The 20627-nt window shown below is 52.5% G+C and overlaps 2 protein-coding genes across 3 annotated transcripts in view; one reads left to right on the forward strand and one right to left on the reverse strand.

Moving 5' to 3' along the window:
• LOC119959003 (ADP-ribose glycohydrolase MACROD1-like) overlaps window positions 1–20627 on the forward strand; it is an 811859-nt gene that overhangs the window by 2742 nt on the left and 788490 nt on the right. For both annotated transcript variants that reach the window (XM_038787543.1, XM_038787544.1), the window contains exon 2: window positions 4682–4783. In XM_038787543.1, coding sequence (XP_038643471.1) covers window positions 4682–4783 — 102 coding nt within the window. The remainder of the gene's footprint in view (window positions 1–4681; window positions 4784–20627) is intronic.
• Window positions 12602–13646, reverse strand: rilpl2 (Rab interacting lysosomal protein-like 2). The gene has a single exon (XM_038787545.1). The coding sequence runs from the start codon at window positions 13456–13458 to the stop codon at window positions 12883–12885; it is 576 nt and encodes a 191-aa protein (XP_038643473.1). The 5' UTR covers window positions 13459–13646; the 3' UTR covers window positions 12602–12882.

The following is a 20627-nucleotide window of genomic DNA, read 5'->3' on the forward strand; positions in this document are numbered from 1 at the left end:
GTTTTGGAAATGGGTGATGTGCAGGAGGTCAGCATTATTGGCCGTCATTTCCCACCAATGTTTGCCATTCGGTTTCACAGTAACTGCTGTCACTATCTGTCTCCAGGTGTCAACTGTGTGGAATGAATCCGTCCGCCGTCGCCTTCTTGCGCATTTACAAACGGCTTGTGTTCAGCAGTTAGCACGGTAGCACGGTGGTTAGCACGTTTGCTTCACAGCGCCAAGGTCTTCGGGTTCGATTCCCGGCTTGGGGTCACTGTCTGTGCGAAGTCTGCACGTTCTCCCCGCCGTGTCTGCATGGATTTCCTCCGGGCGCTCCGGTTTCCTCCCACAAAGTCCCGAAAGACGTGCTTGTCGGGTGAATTGGACATTCTGAATTCTCGCTCCGTGTACCCGAACAGGCGCCGGAATGTGGCGACGAGGAGATTTTCACAGTAACGTCATTGCAGTGTTTAGTAAGCCCACTTGTGACACTCAAAGATTATTATTATTAATAAACATGACCATCGTATTACTACTCTACAATAAAAGGGCAGAACCGGCCGGGGACTGTTAAACTCCGGAACATGGGAGCACGAGTGAGGCCATTCGGCCCATTGAATAAAATCACATCTGATTTGGTTGAGGTCTCAACTCCATTTTCCCTGTCTGTCCACTCATCAGCCCTTGACAACCCACCAGCCCCTTTAGATCGGCTAGTCTAACCCTGCTCTGTGACCCAGCCTCGAGTGCATTCGGTGGGGGAGAGAATTCCACATACCGACGGCCCTCGGAGGGAAGAAAATCGGACGGATCCTCTGGCCTTCTAGCCGCGTGTTTCTCAGTCCGTGAAATCCACGGGCAACGGTGGAATTGCCCTTGGGGGCCACAGAATCTGGTCTTTTCATCCCCTTCGTTAAAACCCCCTCCTCCTGGATCACCTTCTCCATCTCCCTGGAATTATATATTTTTTGAAATATTTTCGTCGGCATTTCAAATTTTCTTTGTGAAAATATTTTTTGCTGCCGTTTCAAATCTCCCTGGTATTCTTTCTGTGTCCCCTCATCCTGATCGCCCCCACGAATGGGTCCATACTGCTGATATCCACCCTGTCAAGTCCCCTCAGGATCTTCCATGTTTCAGTAAGATCAATTCTTGTTCTTCTGAACTCCTGACGGGAGCGGGTCACAGACCTAGGGCAGCACGGTAGCACAAGCGGATAGCACCATGGATTCACAGCGCCAGGGTCCCAGGGTCGATTCCCTGCTGGGACACTGGCTGTTCGGAGTCTGCACGTTCTCCCCGTGTCTGCGTGTGTTTCCTCCGGGTGCTCCGGTTTCCCCCCCACAATCCAAAGACGTGCGGGTTAGGTGGATTGGCCGTGATAGATCTCCCTTAGTGACCAAGAAGGTTAGGAGGGGTTATTGGGTCACGGGGATAGGGTGGAAGTGAGGGCTTAAGTGGGTCGGTGCAGACTCGATGGGCCGAATGGCCTCCTTCTGCACTGTATGTTCTATGTTCTAACCAGTTCCACCTTCCTTCATAAGGTAGGTTCCTCATCCCAAGAACGGCAAGGTGGCGCAGTGATGGATTGACCACGCTAAATTGCCCCTGAATTGGGAAAAAATGAATTGGCTACTCTAAATTTATTTTCAAAAAGTTGCTCAGGAATGGGTCGAGCGGACTGCTCTTAACCGCAGCTAGCTTCTTCAAATAATAAGACCAAATATGTACACGGTATTGGGTTTGATTTATTGTCACATGTTCCGAAGTACAGTGAAAAGTATTTTTCTGCTGCCAAAGAATCGTACACAGTACGTCGTATATAGTAGACAAAAAAGAATATTCAACAGTGCACATTGACAAATGGTACATCGACAAACAGTGATTGGTTACAGTGCGGAACAAGGGGCCAAACAAAGCAAAATACATGACCAAGAGCTGGTGCAGACTCGATGGGCCGAATGTCCGCCTTCTGCACTGTAAATTCTATGAAAATTACAGTGCGGAACAAGGGGCCAAACAAAGCAGATACATGAGCAAGAGCAGCATAGGGCGTCGTGAATAGTGTTCTTACAGGGAATAGATCAGTCCGAGGGGGGAGTCGTTGAGGAGTCTGGTAGCCGTGGGGAAGAAGCTGTTCCTATGTCTGGATGTGCGGGTCTTCAGACTTCTGCCTGATGGAAGGGTCTGGAAGAGGGCAAAGCCTGGGTGGGAGGGGGTCTCTGACAATGCTGCCTGCCTTCCTGAGGCAGCGGGAGGCGGAGACAGAATCAATGGGAGGGCGGAGAGATCCCAGATGTGGAGTGGAAAATAAAATAGGACTTAAAACGAATAGATAGATAGAGAAATACAGCACAGAACAGGCCCTTCGGCCCACGATGTTGCGCCGAACTTTTGTCCTAGGTTAATCATAGAATTTTGGACAATTTGTCATGGCCAATCCACCCAACCTGCACATCTTTGGAATGACCGCTCCTTGGCCCGTTAACCTCCTTCCCTGCCTTGCTCGGAGGCTGTTCATAGTTTACGGAAGTCGGGCAGGAACACACTTCATCTCAATTCCTCTCTTCCGACACATATATTCTCCAGGCCCCCTGCCGGTGGCGCACCCCCTCCCCGCGAGTTTCCCCGGCCGCGTGGGGAGCCTTTGATGGGAATTCAGATTCGGCCAAGAAACATGCGGCTGGGAAGCCGGGGTAACCCTCCCCACCGTGTTTCTCAGTTCCAAGATAAACCATAAACAGCACCTCAGCAAAGATTTACAAAACCACCAATGTGCTCCCAACCTTGCTGCAGCCAAAGTTGCGGAATATTTATCGCCAGATGCTAAGTGAGAATATTCCACCACAACGGTCGTCTGGTACTTAGCCGGGGCGGGGGGTGGGGTGGGGTGGGGAAGGGGGGGGGGGGGGGGGATGTACATAATCAGATTAAAAAAAAAGACAATTCCAATTCAGGGGCCAGTTTATCGTGGCCGACCCACCTCTCCTGCATATCCTTTTGGGGTCGGGAGGGATGGGGGAGGGGGGGGGGGGGGGGGGGGGTGGGAACTCTCGCAGACCCGGGGGAGGACGCGCAAACTCCACACGGACGGTAACCCAGGTGCCGGGATCCAATCTCCGGCGCCGTGAAGCAGCAGCAGTGCTAACCGCTGCGCCGCCGTGCCTCCCTGCGCACGCTGGGATTCTAACATTCAAAATAGTTTACGGTCACAGCTATGGGGGGGGGGGGGGGGGGGGGGGGGGAGTGTAGCAGGGGCAAAAAGCACCAACTCCAATCACAGGGATTTCGAAGAGTATTGAAATACAGCCACTGATCATGTCCATGCGTGGCTTACCATTTTCCTGCTCCCCATTTGCAATTTAAGTTAACAAAGTTTGGGGTGGGGGTGAGGGCTGTGAGGTGAGGGCAGGATTGAGACATTACAATGTGTGGCCACTCTGCCTTCGCGTTCAGGGGTTAGGTTGACATAGTGGCTCCCGGACTGATGATGCGTGAGTTCAAATCCCGCCACAGAAACTGGGAGGAGGGGAGGCGGGGGGGAGGGAGGGGGGGGGAGGGAGCGGGGGGAGCGGGGGGAGGGGGGGGAGGGGGAGCGGGGGGAGGGGGGGGGAGGGAGGGGGGGGAGGGGGGAGGGGGGGAGGGAGGGAGGGGGGTGGGGGGGGAGGGAGGGAGGGAGGGAGGGGGGGGAGGGGGGGAGAGGGGGGGGGAGAGGGGGGGGGGGGAGGCGAATTTAAATGTAGTTCCGGATTAAATTCTTCAATAAACAGGCGGTGTCATCAATGGTAACCAATGGCATGTCAGCTACGACTCTCACCGACTTCTACAGATGCACCATGGAAAGCATTCTTTCTGGGTTTCCTCCGGGCGCTCCGGTTTCCTCCCACAAGTCCCCGAAAGACGTGCTTGTTGGGTGAATTGGACATTCTGAATTCTCCCTCTGTGTACCCGAACAGGCGCCGGAGTGTGGCAACTAGGGGATTTCCCCCACCCTCGGAAATTTGGAAGTGTCACTATGGTGACACCTTCTTCCCTTTCCAAAGGAAATTTGGCTTGTCACTTACGACTCTCACCAACTTCTACAGATGCATTCTTTCTGGCTGTATCACAGCTTGGTATGGATCCTGCTCTGCCCAAGACTGCAGGAAACTACAAACAGTCGTAAATGTAGCCCAGTCCATCTGGCAAACCAGCCTCACATCCATCGTCTCTGTCTACAATTCCCGCTGCCTCGGGAAAGGCAGCATAATTAAGGGCCCCACGCACCCCGGCCGTACTCTCTTCCACCTCCTTCCGTCAGGAAAAAGAGACGAAAGTTTGAGGTCACGTACCAACCGACTCAAGAACAGCTTCTTCCCTCCTGCCATCAGACTTTTGACTGGACCCACCTCGTATTGAGTTGATCTTTTCTCTACACCCTTGCTATAACTGTAACATTATATTCTGCAGTCTCTCCTTCCTTCCCTATGGACGGTATGCATTGTCTGCAAGAAACAATACTTTTCACTGTATGCTAATACATGTGACAATAATAAATCAAATCAAAATCAAATCTTAAAAACTCATCTGCTTCACTGATGCCCTTTGAGGATGATAAGCTGCCGTTCTCCAGCCTAATAGGCCTCTGCAGAAAGAGGTACCATCAGGGTCACAAACACAGAACCTCTTTTGTTTGTTTTTCTCTCTCTCTCGCACGAAGAGCACCTGGAGAAAATTGACCGCCCAGAAAGACGCAGATACTACAGAGCCGGACAATATGTCACCCTGGATGAGATTCCAACGTGGAAAGACCTGGCTGAAGGTGAGTCATATGTTGCTGACGCTTGTCGGGCGGCACGGGGAGCACAGCGGCTCGCACTGTTGCTTCACAGCGCCAGGGACCCGGGTTCGATTCCCGGGCTTGGGCCACTGCGCGGAGTCTGCACGTTCTCCCCCCCCCCCCCCCCGTGTCTGCGTGGGTTTCCTCCAGGCGCTCCGGTTTCCTCCCGCAAGTCCCGAAAGAAATGAAATGAAATGAAAATCGCTTATTGTCACGAGTAGACTTCAAATGAAGTTACTGTGAAAAGCCCCTAGTCGCCACATTCCGGCGCCTGTTCGGGGAGGCTGTTACGGTAATCGAACCGTGCTGCTGGCCTCCTCTCAAAGCCAGCGATTTAGCCCTGTGTGCTTGTCGGGTGAATTGGACATTCGGAATTCTCCCTCCGCGTACCCGAACAGGCGCCGGAATGTGGCGACGAGGGGCTTTTCACAGTAACTTCACTGCAGTGTTAATGTGAGCCTACTTGTGACACTAATAAAGATTGTTATTATTGAAAGAACGAGCTCGGAGGAGAAGGTCCATCAGTGCTCTCTGTAGGGTGAAATGTTCCTCGTATGACCTTTCAGCCAGAAAGTAAGGGGGGGGAAGGTTCTGTTGTTTGGAGGGGACGAGGGGTGGCTGAGGGGGTCTCCAGTTCTTTTTTTTTAACAGACAATTTTATTGAGGTATTTTTGGCACTGTAAACAGTAACAATATACGTTAGTGTGCAGATACCACTTACAGAAAACAGTGCAAATAACAGTACCATTCTCGCAGATAGACCCGCCTATTCTTCCCCCCTACTCTACACTATTCTAACCTCCCCCCCCCCCCCGCTGACGATTAGTTCCCCGTGAAGAAGTCGATGAATGGTTGCCACCTCCGGGCGAACCCCGAGAGTGATCCTCGTAAGGCCAACTTGATTGTTTTCCAAGCCGAGAAAGCTTGCCATGTCCGACAGCCAGACATCGGTGGGGGTCTCCAGTTCTACTTCTCCATAAGAGCAGGTGTCGGCCATTTGGCCCATCGAGTCTGCTCTGCCATTCAGTGAGATTGTGACATCTGATGTGATAATCCCCAACTCTCCCGCCTTACCTCCACAACCCTCGATTCCCGACTAATTAAAAACTCTCCACCTCTGCCTGGAGCAGACATTACGGCCCAGCGCATTTCGCCCTCTGCTGCGGTAAAGAAATCCGCAACTCTTCTTTTACAATGATGGGACCAGAAATGTGTGGGTACGCCAATCCATGGAATCGCTACAGTGCAGAAGGAGGCCATTTGGCCCATCGAGTGTGAGCCGAACCTCCGACAGAGCACTCTACCTGGGCCCACTCTCCATCCCCGTCCCCGTGACCCCGGGCATTGATCGTGGCCAACCCACCTCACCTGCACATCTTTGGACTGTGGGTGGAAACCGGAGCACCCGGAGGAAAACCCACGCAGACACGGTGGGTGGGTGGGGGGGGGGGGGGGGGGGGGAACGTGCGAACCACACAGCCACCCGAGGCCGGAATCGAGGCCGAATCCCTGGAGCCGCGAGGCAGCAGTGCCAACCACTGTGCCGCCTCAGAAAAGGATTGGCAGGGCGGCGCAGTGGTTGGCGGCGCTGCCTCACGGCGCACGAGAACCCGGGTTCGAATCCCGGCCCCGGGTCACTGTCCCTGTGGAGTTTGCACATTCTCCCCTTGTCTGCGTGCGTCACGCCCCCTCAACCCACAGATGTGCAGGGCGGGTGGATTGGCCATGCTAAATTGCCCCCTTAATTGGAAAAAGAATTGGGTACTCTAAATTTATTTATTTTTTTAAATAGGAAAGGACTGACAGGCTTGGACTCCTCTTCCTTAAGGCTGAGGGTGACCTGACGGAGCTGTTGAAAATTCCGAAAGGTTTTGATAAGAGTAGACACGGAGAGAATGCTTCCTCTTGTGAGGTTAGAACATGAACTGGAGGCCATCAGCATAAGATCGTCACCAAGAAATCCAGCAGGGAATTCAGTAGAAACCTTACCCAGAGAGCGGCAAGAATGTGAACTCACTACCAGAGTGGTTGAAGCGAACAGCACGATGCATTGAAAGGGGGGGAAGTGTATTTACCAGGGCCCAAGGACCAGGATGTTGCCTGGTATGGAGGGAAGATCTTATGAGGGAAGGCTGAGGGACTTGAGGCTGTTTTCGTTAGAGAGTTAAGAGGTGACTTAATTGAGGCATACAAGATGATCAGAGGATTAGATAGGGTGGACAGTGAGAGCCTTTTTCCTCGGATGGTGATGTCCAGCACGAGGGGACATAGCTTTAAATTGAGGGGGCTAGATATAGGACAGATGTCAGAGGTAGGTTCCTTACTCAGAGAGTAGTAAGGGCGTGGAATGCCCTGCCTACAACAGTAGTGGACTCGCCAACACTAAACGCATTCAAATGGTCATCGGATAGGCATATGGACGATAAGGGAATAGTGTAGATAGGCTTCAGAGAGGTTTCACAGGTCGGCACAACATCGAGGGCCGAAGGGTCTGTACTGCGCTGTAATGTTCTATGTTCTATGTATGATGGAGAAGAGAATAGCGAGTTATGAGGTTTAGCCGAGGAGAGGTTGGAGGATGTCAGTGTGTCAGCAAAGCATGCTTTAATTACATTGTTACGGTCGCCTGGACAGCTCTTAATAGTGGTGAACCAGAGCCATAACAAAGAACAAAGAAAAGTACAGCACAGGAACAGGCCCTTCGGCCCTCCAAGCCTGCGCCGACCATGCTGCCTGTCTAAACTAAAATCTTCTACACTTACGTATCCCTCTAGTCCCATCCTATTCATGTATTTGTCAAGATGCCCCTTAAATGTCACTATCGTCCCGGCTTCCACCACCTCCTCCGGCAGCGAGTTCCAGGCACCCACTACCCTCTGTGTAAAAAACATGCCTTGTACATCTCCTCTAAACCTTGCCCCTCGCGCCTTGGACCTATGCCCCCTAGTAATTGACCCCTCTACCTGGGAAAAAGCCTCTGACTATCCACTCTGTCTATGCCCCTCATAATTTTGTAGACCTCTATCAGGTCGCCCCTCAACCTCCGTTGTTCCAGTGAGAACAAACTGAGTTTATTCAACCTCTCCTCATAGCTAATGCCCTCCATACCAGGCAACATCCTGGTAAATCTCTGCTGCACCCTCTCTAAAGCCTCCACATCCTTCTGGTAGTGTGGCGACCTGAATTGAACACTATACTTCAAGTGTATAACTTTATAAAGTTTTCAGAAGGCGCTGAAAGATCGATTTGTTCCAGGAGTGATAATATAAGAAATAGGGCTTGGTTAGTTTATAAACAAACTTTATTAAAGCAAAAGTAAACATTATTTAAACATTCCAACTTCAACCCTAACGATAACTGATTACATGTAGTTTCTGAACCGTAACACATTAGTTTCCATTAAACATTACTTTAAATAAACACGTAACTCTCATGCCATCTACGCAGGCAAAGGCAATACTTGCATTTACGAAGCAATTTTTCTTCTGTGAGGGACGTTCTTTCAGAACCCTTTTTGCAAAGCCTGCCTCGTTGGCACTTTCATCACTTCTCTCGGTCGATTTCTGAAGCCTTTCCCCCTATCTGTTCAAAACAGCATTCCTTCTCATGCTCTATCTCTGAGCCCTGCCCAGCCCCTCGAACAAAGGTTCTCTGCTGGGGTGTCCAGACCTGAACCCATCATCGTTATCTTGGCTGTTTGATAGCCCTTTTATACAAAAGAACAGAGCCATCTTATTGATATGCAACTGACCTCCCGTTGACCAACAAAGAGGCCATAAGACTCTAATGGGCTAATAGCTGGTCAGAAGGGAATGTCCCGAAGAACAATGGATCTGGGGGCATCCTGTATATTTCCACTCACGTGTCTGACTGGGATAATCCAGGTATGCGCGTATCCCTCTGATTCCATTTTAGCAGTATTTTCCCTCTGTCGGTTTCATCCCGAAATTGCCCGCTACATTGGGGTCTCATTCCTGGACCCGATTTCCTAATATCTCCCTCGTGTAACAACATTGTTAAGCAATTTTGCCTTATTAATGGTTATGGACAGGTAATGGTTATTGGCCCCTGTGGGGAAATTATAGGGAGTTTGTGTCTCTGTCGAGTTGGATGAAAAATAAACTTGCTGAAGGTAAAAGACAAACTACTGTATTATTCCTCCAGCATATCTTTGTGAGGGCCACGAAGAATCCAGCACGGGTTGGTGGAGTCAAACAGAAAGTAACTTTATTTACGACCATATGTACACAATGCCAGTGGTTCACCACTGATTCCCTTTCCAGCCGGTACCACACTGGCCAGCTCTATGTATAGAGCTGCACTGTTAATGATTGCTCCGCGCCCCCCTCCCCCCCTCATTGGGGGAGCTCATATTCCCCAAGGAGCATGGGGTAACCAATTGTCCCCAGCCAGTAGGATCCGGGCAGGTGATAACGCACGCACTAACACGTTAATGTTAGCAGAGGAGGCCAGAGCTGAGCATAGGCACCAGCACCGACTCGTCGGGCCGAATGGCCCGTTTCGGTGCCTTATAACCTACCTGACCCAATGTACAATTCCCTTCAGCGTCCCGGAATCCGGTCAACAAAATAAACACACAGGAAATGTTGCAAATGCTCAGCAGGTCGAGAGGTACAGAGTTAACGCTGCCGATGTCCTTCCTGGAAGGAGTTGAGAAAGTGGACAGCCTGTAAGCCAGTCCGGTCATGGAAGGAATATGTGGTGGGGGGGGGGGGGGGGGGGGGGGGAGGGGGGGGGGGGCTGGGCGATCCGCGGGCACGGGGGGGGGTCTTGATCAGGGGCTGGGGGCAATGTGGGGGGGTGGTTCAGGGTGCGCGAGTCGGCCAACGAGGGGGCACTATTTCACGGGCCGGGTCCGTGAGCGGCCTCCGCCACGTAGCGCGGCGTGGCTGCGCGGCAACGGCGTCGCTGGCCGGGCCCAGTATTTATTGCCCCATCCCCTAATCGCCCCCTTGAGAAGGTGGCGGCATCGTAGTGGTTAGCACTATGGCTTCACAGCTCCAGGGTCCCAGGTTCGATTCCCGGCTTGGGTCCCTGTCTGTGCAGAGTCTGCACGTTCTCCCCTCCGTGCCTGCGTGGGTTCCCTCCGGGTGCTCCGGTTTCCTCCCACAAAGTTGTGCAGGTTAGGTGGATTGGCCATGGTAAATTGCCTTTAGGTTAGATGGGGTTGCTGGGTTACCGGCAAGGTACCAAGGTACCGGCAACTCGGGCAGTTGCCCGGGGCGCCATGTGCTCGCCATGCGCCGAAGTTCAGATTGCCCGGGGCGCCAGCAACCCTAGGGCCGGCGCTGGTTACAGGGATAGGGTGGACGGACATTTTACGGCCTTGTCGAGCCAACGCTGCTACCGCCCGAGCCTGCAAAATGTTGCAATCGTTTTCTGGAAACTAGCTCACGTCACCTTCCCCCGCCACGCGCGCGCGCGGCAACGGACCGGGGCGTAACGGCAGCTCGAGCCGGGGTGCTCTACGCTGCTGCCCTGCGAGCCCCCAGCCAAACGGGGAATCTTTGGCCGCTTTACCCCATTTTCTCTGGCGTAAAACACCACCGATCCCACCCACGCCAGCGTGGGGGACATAGCCTCAGAATCGGAGACTCCAGCCCCACCCAGAGCCAGGATCGAACCTGGGACCTCGGCACCGCGAGGCAGCAGCGCTAACCACTGCGCCACCGTGCTGCCCCAATCAGAGTCCATCTCAGTGTTACAAAATGCAGGGGTTTGGGAAGAAATCTACGTAAATTCTTGCAAAACATTATCTAGTCGTGACAGCTCAGCCGGAAATCAATCTCAATTCTCTCAAATACATGTTATAGACAGGAGGGACTACTGAATAATAAATGCATTTATTAATCTCTACAGCGACATTACACCTACAAGAGATTGAGAGCTGCAAGGGCCAAAATTTATCGATTCATGTATTGTTCAGAAAACAACTTGGTCCGTCAGTACGCACAACGCTGTATACTTTACAGCGATAGGCATTAGCCAGAGGCACTTTGCAAAGATTGTCTTTCTCAGCATGTGGGAATGCGATGAAAAGTGGAATGCGATTGGAAAATGAGACGCCGGACCCTGACACGCATTTGTTGCCGTAGGTTAATCACACGACATGGCTCCTATTGATTTAGAGCTCTTCCAGTTTGCCATCGGCATGCTCAGTCGCCCGGAGCCGTTTTGGGGGAAGGTGATGTGAGCTCATTTCCTGAAAACGATCGCAACATTTTGTCTTGGTCGACAGGCTCGGGCAGTAGCAGCGTTGGCTCGACAAGGGGCAGCAGGGTAGCATGGTGGTTAGCATAAATGCTTCACAGCTCCAGGGTCCCAGGTTCGATTCCCGGCTGGGTCACTGTCTGTGTGGAGTCTGCACGTCCTCCCCCTGTGTGCGTGGATTTCCTCCGGGTGCTCCGGTTTCCTCCCACAGTCCAAAGATGTGCGAGTTAGGTGGATTGGCCATGCTAAATTGCCCGTAGTGTCCTAAAAAAAAAGTAAGGTTAAGGGGGGGGTTATTGGGTTACGGGTATAGGGTGGATACGTGGGTTTGAGTAGGGTGATCATGGCTCAGCACAACATTGAGGGCCAAAGGGCCTGTTCTGTGCTGTACTGTTCTATGTTCTATGTTCTAAGGCCGTAAAATGTCCGTTCCACCCTATCCATGTAACCCAGCAACCCCATCTAACCTAAAGGCAATTTAGCCCGGCCAATCCACCTAACCACATCTTTGGACTGTGGGAGGGCACCCGGAGGAAACCCACGCAGGCACGGGGGAGAACGTGCAGACTCCGCACAGACAGGGACCCAAGCCGGGAATCGAACCTGGGACCCTGGCGCTGTGAAGCCATAGTGCTAACCACTACGCTGCCGCCACCATCTCAAGGGGGCGATTAGGGGGTGGGGCAATAAATACTGGGCCCAGCCAGCGACGCCCACATCCCTGTGAACTGATAATTTTTTTAAAACTCAGGGCGGCATGGTGACACAGTGGTTAGCGCTGCTGCCTCACAGCGCTGAGGGCCTGGGTTCGACCCCGGTCCTGGGTCACTGTCCGTGTGGAGTTTGCACATTTTCTCCGTGTCCGCATGGGTCTCGCCCCCACAACCCAAAGATCTGCAGGGTTAGGTGGATTGGCCACGCTAAATTGCCCCTTAATTAGAAAGAAAAAAATTATTGGTACTCTAAATTTGAAGAAAAAGTAAAATAAAAAAATGATTCGCCTCGTAACATAAGCACTATTATAATAACAGTAATCTTTACTGTCACAAGTAGGCTCACATTAACACTGCAATGAAGTTACTGTGAGAATCCCCTCGTCGCCACATTCCGGCTCCTGTTCGGGTACACGGAGGGAGAATTCAGAATGTCCAATTCACCCAACACGCACGTCTTTCGGGACTTGTGGGAGGAAACCGGAGCACCCGGAGGGAAAACCATGGAGATGTGGGGGAGAACGTGCAGACTCCGCACAGACAGTGACCCCAAGCCTGGAATCGAACCGGTTCCCTGGCGCTGTGAAGCAACAGTGCTAACCACCGTGCTCCTTCATCTATGCCTTTATCATTGAGTAAACGCGGCGACTTGGAAATTAAGCCTATTTTGTTTCATTTTCTGGCCCTATTATTCCAACTCCAGTTAGACAAAAGAAAAAGCCAGACAAACGCACCTAATTTTGAACAAACAAAATGTTTTCGAGTATCCAATTAATTGCTTCCAATGAAGGGGCAATTTAGCGTTGGCCAATCCACCCGCCCTGCACATCTTTTGGGTTGTGGGGGGGGGGGCGAAACCCACGCAGACACGGGGAGAATGTGCAAACTCCACACGGACAGCGACCCAGAGCCTGGATTGAACCCGGCACCTCGGCGCCGTGAGGCAGCAGTGCTAACCATTAGGCCACCGTGCTGCCCACATCGCCTCATTTAATACGGAGCAAAAATCAATTTTTTGGTTTGTGTAGAAAAGTAAACGCTCTGTGTCAATACATTGCACAGTTATTCCAGAGTACCGTCATTCCGTTTAGCAAAACAATGAGTAAATGCCCACAAAACCTTTCGAAGACCTGGAGCTTAAGGATTTTTCCTCTGTTTGAGCGCAAACAGCTTTTTCACTGTGGTTCGTTCATGTTCCCGGCCGGCACTCGGCGTGTCCTTTCCTGGGTTTTGAGGTTCTTTCGCGGCGATTAACCCTCTCTTGTAACATTCCAGTTCCTCTTGCGCAGCTAGCAGCTGAGCCTTGAGCTTGTTGCGCTCCTGTAACACCTCCCTCAGCTCCTGCAGCGTGAAGCGCGGCCGGTCGGGGTCGTTAACGTCCGCCGCCGTTTTGTCCGGACCGGTGGCCTGCTCCGCCGGCGAGCAGCTCCTCGCCTCCCGGAGTTCCCCCTGCAGCCTTTCCGTCTCCGCCCTCAGCACCTCGCGTTCGAGCCTCAGCGCCTCCGCCGCCAGGCTCTGCTTGTCCACCAAGGCCTCGAATATCTCCAGCACCCTGATTATCTTGTACTGCAGCTCCGCCACGGTGCGGCCCTCCGCCGCGCCGCTGAGCTTGAATAAATCCCGGCCGATGATGTAGGACATGTCGTAGACATCTTCCGCCGTCAGGTCGAACGGGTCTTTGTCGAATGCCGACGCGGGGCTCGGCTCCTCCATTGACCTCCCTCGCAGTGCCCCCGACCAGCTCCCCGACCAGGCTAAAGCTGCAAACGAGAGCAGCTGAACATGTGGAGTGCAGGAAGTGCTGTTTGACAGGCGGCTGGCTTCAGGAAAGCCTCAGACAACCGATAAGGCAGCCTTCTGTTCCACTACCAGCTTCAGGCAGCTTCCCACACTTCCTCTTCGTGTGCTCAGCTTTTTCACATGACAGGAAGCAGGGAGGCTGCTTGGCTGACGGTGTTGAACAACCAATCCAGGGTTTTGTTTGGCAATCCTCGGTTGCTTAACGACGGCCACAGAGAAGCGGAACCTGTGCTTGTTCTTTCTCCCTGCTTCCAGAATCGCTTCCCTTTTTAAAATGTTTATTGAGGCAAATAGTAAGGGCTCAACATACATGGACACAAAGGGGGCACAAGAAAACAGCAGCTCAATCCAATCGTTTATTTTTTTTAAATATAAATTTAGAGTACCCCCTGGTTTAGCACACTGGGCTAAATCGCTGGCTTTGAAAGCAGACCAAGGCAGGCCAGCAGCACGGTTCAATTCCCGTACCGGCCTCCCCAAACAGGCGCCGGAATGTGGCGACTAGGGGCTTTTCACAGTAACTTCATTTGAAGCCTGCTTGAAATGAAATGAAAATGAAAATCGCTTATTGTCACGAGTTGCAAACGTTGGCTGAGTCGCACGAGTATGTACCGCGTACCTGGTGGGTGGTGTTCTCGCGTGTAATGGTGGTACCCACGTCGATGATCTGGCACGTCTTGCAGAGATTGCCCTGGCAGGGTTGCGTGGTGTCGTGGTCGCTGTTCTGAAGGCTGGGTAGTTTGCTGCAAACAATGGTCTGTTTGAGGTTGTGCGATACTCAGCAGTGTGAGCAGCCAGGGGCCTGTGAGGTGCACCACAGGGGTGTGAGGAGCACCACAGACTGCAGCAATGGGGGTCTGAGCCAGGCTACCCACAATTCCACGGGGGACACCCCGAGTTCACGGACTTGACATCCGGCCCAAGCAGCCATCCCTTGACCAGAATGCCAATGGGCCCGATTCTCTGATCGTGGGACAGGGTGTCCGCGCCGTTGTGAACGCTGTCGCGTTTCACGACAGCGCGAAACGGGCGCGGGCACGAGCGATTCTGGCCCCCACAGGAGGCCAGCACGGCGCTGGAGCGGTTCACGCCACTCCAGCCTCACTTCCTGCCGCGCACTGGGGGCGGCACCGATCCGCGCACGCGCGGTGGCTTTACGGAACGAGCCAGCCCCGACGCGGGGGTTCCGGGGCCGGACGCACAACAAAGTAGGCCCAGAGGGGTGGGGGGGGGGGGGGGGGGAGGCCGGCCCGCAGATCGGAGGGCCCCGAACGCGGGCCAGACCCCATCGGAGGCCTCCCCCAACCCCCGACCCTTCGCGCAGAGCTCCCGCCGCAGGTGTGGATGGTGCCGGCGGGACTCTGCTTTTTCCGTGCGTCCGCTCAGCCCATCCTGGCCGGAGAATCGGCGGTCCGGCCTCGTACAGCGGCCCGCGGCCGGCGCCGTGCCAAACGCGCCGGCGCCGATTCTCCGCACCTCGGAGAATCGGGCACCGGCGTCGGGGAGGCGTGGCGCGGTTGCGGCGATTCTCCGGCCCGGCGCGGGGCTGGGAGAATCGCGCCCAATGCCGGAGCCGCTCCGCCAACTATGGCCTCTGACCTTTGGCCTTGCTGTCCACCCATCCCTCGTCTCACAATCTCCGTAACTGCGCGATCGTTACCAATTGATGGACGTCTCTTCCCAGCGACGCACAACATCCTCCTCGCAGAGTAATTCCCGATGCATTCATTCAGCCTACCTGTCGCTTAATAGCATTGGAAATATTTGGCGAATTGATTTCTAAACTTTGTCAGCCTTCAGCCTGAGTCCGATCAGTCGAAAAATAGACAAACCTTGAAACGCGCAGGTTTGGGAATGCCGAGTAGCTGACTGGTGTCTATTTTGATTGACAGCTTTCTCCAAAATATTAGGGATTTGGCTTTGTTTATTGTCACGTGTACCGTGCTGCAGTGAAAAGTACTTTTCTCCGAGCAGCTCAACAGATCATTAAGTACATTAAGTACATGAAAAGAAAATACATAATAGGGCAACACGAGGTACACAATGTAACTACATAAGCATTGGCATCGGTTGAAGCATACAGGGGTGTAGTGTTAATCAGGTCAGTCCATAAGCGGGTCGTTTAGGAGTCTGGTGACAGCGGGGAAGAAGCTGTTTCTGAGTCTGTTCGTGCGTGTTCTCAGACTTCTGTATCTCCTGCCCGATGGAAGAAGTTGGAAGAGTGAGTAAGCCGGGTGGGAGGGGGTCTTTGATTATGCTGCCCGCTTTCCCCAGGCAGCGGGAGGTGTGGACGGAGTCAATGGGTGGGAGGCGGGTTCGTGTGATGGACTGGGCGGTGTTCACGACTCCCTGAAGTTTCTTGCGGTCCTGGGCCGAGCAGTTGCCATACCAGGCTGTGATGCAGCCTGATAGGATGCTCTCTATAGTGCATCTGTAAAGGTGGGTCAGAGCCAATGTGGACATGCCGAATTTCCTTAGTTTCCTGAGGAAGTATAGGCGCTGGGTTAGGTGGATTGGCCATGATCAATTGTCCGTATTGTCCTAAAAAGTAAGGTTAAGGGGGGGTTGTTGGGTTACGGGTATAGGGTGGATACGTGGGTTTGAGTAGGGTGATCATTGCACGGCACAACATCGAGGGCCGAAGGGCCTGTTCTGTGCTGTACTGTTCTATGCTCTATGTTCTATGTTCTGCTTTCTTGGTGGCCGCGTCGAAGTGGGTAGACCAGGACAGAATTTTGGAGATGTGCACCCCTCGGAATCACAGGAAGTTTGCTTGAAATGCTTTAAGAAAAAATGGGTTACGGACAAATACATTAGTGTGTTGTGCGCTGTATTGATGTGCGGGTTTGAGTGCAACGTTTTCATTGCCTCCTTCAGGACCGTGACAGTACCATTGGAGGAGGTGAAGAGAAATGTTCAGTTCAAAATAAAACGGAGTGTTTTGCTGTAGAATATACATTGAAAATTTAGGACAAAAACAGGCCATTCGGCCTAACAGGTTTCGGCAGTTCCCGATCCTTCTCCCATCATGCTTAATCTCACCCTATCATCACACTGCCCCCTTCCATTCTCCCTCATGTAATTATTTAGATTCCTCTTGAACACAGCCCAGTCCGTCACGTGAATCTGCCTCCCGTCCATTGACTGTCTACACCTCCTGCTGCCTTGGGAAAGAATAATAATAACCTTTATTGTCACAAGTAGGCTTACATTAACGCTGCAATGAAGTTACTGTGAAAATCCCCTCGTCGCCACATTCCGGCGCCTGTTCGGGTACACAGAGGGAGAATTCAGAATGTCCAATTCACCCAACAAGCACGTCTTCCGGGACTAGTGGGAGGAGACCGGAGCACCCGGAGGAAACCCACGCAGATCCACCCGGGACCCTGGCGCAGTGAAGCCACAGTGCTAACCACGGGCCAGCACCGTAGCATAGTGGTTAGCACAGTTGCTTCACAGCTCCAGGGTCCCAGGTTCGATTCCCGGCTGGGTCACTGTCCGTGCGGAGTCTGCACGTTCTCCCCCCGTGTTTGCGTGGGTTTCCTCCGGGTGCTCCGGTTTCCTCCCACAGTCCAAAGATGTGCGGGTTAGGTGGATTGGCTGTGCTAAATTGCCCCTTTGTGTCCAAAATGGTTAGGTGGGGGTTACTGGGTGACAGGGATAGGGTAGAGACATGGGCTTAAGTCGGGTGCTCTTTGTAAGGGCCGGTGCAGACTCGATGGGCCGAATGGCCTCCTTATGCGCTGTAAATTCTATGATAACCACTGTGCTACCCTAACTATGCGGGCAACATAATCACAGACCTCTCCCACCCGGGTTATTCTCTCTTCCAACCTCTTCCATCGGGCGGGAGAAACAGAAGTCTGAGAACACGCACAAACAGACTCAAAAACAGCTTCTTCCCCGCTGTCACCAGACTCCTAAACGACCCTCTTATGGACTGAACTGATCTCTTCACACACCTTCTCCTGAGTACTACTACACTCCTGTAGGCTTCACCCGATGTCTGTGTCTATGTACTTACCTTGTGTATTTATCGTTTGTCCTATGTTTTCAGGTATGGAACAATCTGTCTGGATTGTATACAGAACAATACTTTTCACTGTACCTCGGTAACTGTGACAATACATGTAAATCGATGCTAATCATTGTGACCACTCCTTGTGGTAGCGAGTTCCACATTTGCATCATTCCCTGGATAAAGAGTGTCTCTCCTGTGTTCGCTATAGGATTTATTAATGAGTCTCTTCTACTTACGATCCTTCATTTGAGTCTTCCTCCACAAGGGGGCAGCACGGTAGCACAGTGGTGAGCACGGCTGCTTCGCAGCTCCAGGGTCCCGGGTTCGATTCGCGGCTTGGGTCACTGTGTGTGCCCGCGGAGTCTGCACGTTCTTCCCCCGTGTCTGCGTGGGTTTCCTCCGGGTGCTCCCGAGTTCCTCCCACAGTCCAAAGACGTGCAGGTTAGGTGGATGGGCCGTGCTAAATTGCCCCTTATTATCCAAAAAAGGTTAGGTGGGATTACGGGGATAGGGTGGAGGCGTGAGCTCAGGTAGGGTGCTCTTTCCAAGGGCCGGTGCAGTCTCGATGGGCCGAATGGCCTCCTTCTGCACTGTCAATTCTATGATTCTGTGATGCTGTGAAGTAGAAACAATCTTCTGGATGGTTGCTGAGCATTGACCTCTGCTGGGAAGTTTCTAGACTCTGGCCGCCACCCACGTCCATTGATCCAACGAGATCAGGCCCCAACTGTGCCTCGTCTCGAACTCTGACCCCAGTTTGGCTGTTGGGGTCGCAGTGCATGGGTGAACTGGAATGTGACCCTGTGTCGCCTTGAACCGCAGACTGAATGAGAACGGACTCCGACTCCCACTTCTCCGGTACTCCATTGCTGTAGCACATTGGGCAACCTCAGGATGCTCCCATATCCCTTCACAGCCAATTGGATTTTGTTAATGGTCACGTGTAGCGAGGTACAGTGAAAAGTATTTTTCTGCAAGCAGCTCAACAGATCATTTAGTACATGGGAAGAAAAGGGAATAAAGGAAAATACATAATAGGGCAACGCAAGGTACACAATGTAACTACATAAGCACCGGCATCGGGTGAAGCATACAGGGGTGTAGTGTTAATCAGGTCAGTCCATAAGAGGGTCGTTTAGGAGTCTGGTAACAGTGGGGAAGAAGCTGTTTTTGAGTCTGTCTGTGCGTCTTCTCAGACTTCTGTATCTCCTGCCCGATGGAAGAAGTTGGAAGAGTGAGTAAGCGGATGGGAGGGGTCTTTGATTATGCTGCCCGCTTTCCCCAGGCAGCGGGAGGTGTAGATGGAGTCACTGGACGGGAGGCGGGTTCGTCTGATCGACTGGGCTGTGTTCACGACTCTCTGAAGTTTCTTGCGGTCCTGGGCCGAGCAGTTGCCATACCAGGCTGTGATGCAGCCCGATAGGATGCTTTCTATGGTGCATCTGCAAAAGTTGGTGAGAGTTAATGTGGACATGCCGAATTGCCTTAGTTTCCTGAGGAAGTATAGGCGCTGTTGTGCTTTCTTGGTGGTAGCGTCGACGTGAGTGGACCAGGACAGATTTTTGGTGACGTGCACCCCTAGGAATTTGAAGCTGTTAACCATCTCCACCTGGGCCCCGTTGATGCTGACAGGGGTGTGTACAGTACTTTGCTTCTTGAAGTCAATGAAAAATGAAAATCGCTTATTGTCACGAGTAGGCTTCAATGAAGTTACTGTGAAAAGCCCCTAGTCGCCACATTCCGGCACCTGTCCGGGGAGGCTGGTACGGGAATCGAACCGTGCTGCTGGCCTGCTTGGTCTGCTTTAAAAGCCAGCGATTTAGCTCAGTGAGCTAAACCAGCCCCTTGACCAATGACCAGCTCTTTAGCTTTGCTGGCATTGAGGGATAGATTGTTGTCGCTGCACCACTCCACTAGCTTCTCATCCCGCCCTTTTGATGCGTCGCCGCTCTTGTGACGTCGGAGAAAATCTCCTCTGGCAAAAAGGCAGAGGTATCGTTTGCCAGCTCACCCCAAGCACTGCCAAGCTTGCCCACACCCTCCCTTCAATAGCTGAAGACTGGCGGTGTGGCACGGAGAGGTTTCGTTCTTTTGCCACCTCGGTTCTGCCATTGAGCAACTGAGCAAAGTGCCAGTAATAATCTTTATTAGTGTCACGAGTAGGCTTACATACACACCGCAATGAAGTTACTGTGAAAATCCCCCTCGTCTCCGTACTACAATCGAGCCTAAAATATCAGGCACTGCCTTTAGTTTTCGCAGATGCCAACTGACCCACTGCTTATTTGCAGCGTTTGCACTTTCTCCTCTATATTTTACTCATTTGCACCGTCTTCTAATCCTTTCAAATTTGACTGGTCCTACGTGATGGGTCATTATGGGCGGCACAGTAGCACAGTGGTTAGCACAGTTGCTTCACAGCGCCAGGGACCCGGGTTCGATTCCCGACTCGGGTCACTGTCTGCGCGGAGTCTGCACCTTCTCCCCCCCCCCCGTGTCTACGTGCGTTTCCTCCGGGTGCTCCGGTTTCCTCCCGCAAGTCCCGAAAGACGTGCTTGTTGGGTGAATTGGACATTCTGAATTCTCCCTCCGTGTACCCGAACAGGCGCCGGAATGTGGCGACGAGGGGCTTTTCACGGTAACTTCATTGCAGTGTTAATGTAAGCCTACTGATAAAGATTATTATTGTTAGATGGAGTTATGCCACATATCAGCCACAATCTCACTGAATGGAGGGACAGGATGGAGGGGCTGAATTGTCTATTCCTGTTCCTGTGTTCTCCCTCTTCTCCGCCAACTGCAATTCCACATTCTAGCTTCACCAAATTCATTTTGACAGTAGGCTGGGGTGGGATCCGACATCACAACCCATTAGTTGACACTAAGCTGACAGATACATACATAGATACATAGACGATCGGAGCAGGAGGAGGCCTTTTGGCCCTTCGAGCCTGCTCCGCCATTCATCACCATCATGGCTGAGCATCCAACTCAATAGCCCAATCCTGCTTTCACCCATAACCTTTGATCCCATTCTCCCCAAGTGCTACATCCAGCCGCC

The sequence above is a fragment of the Scyliorhinus canicula genome, chromosome 31 (assembly GCF_902713615.1).
Source record: "Scyliorhinus canicula chromosome 31, sScyCan1.1, whole genome shotgun sequence".
Taxonomy (NCBI): Eukaryota; Metazoa; Chordata; class Chondrichthyes; order Carcharhiniformes; family Scyliorhinidae; genus Scyliorhinus; species Scyliorhinus canicula.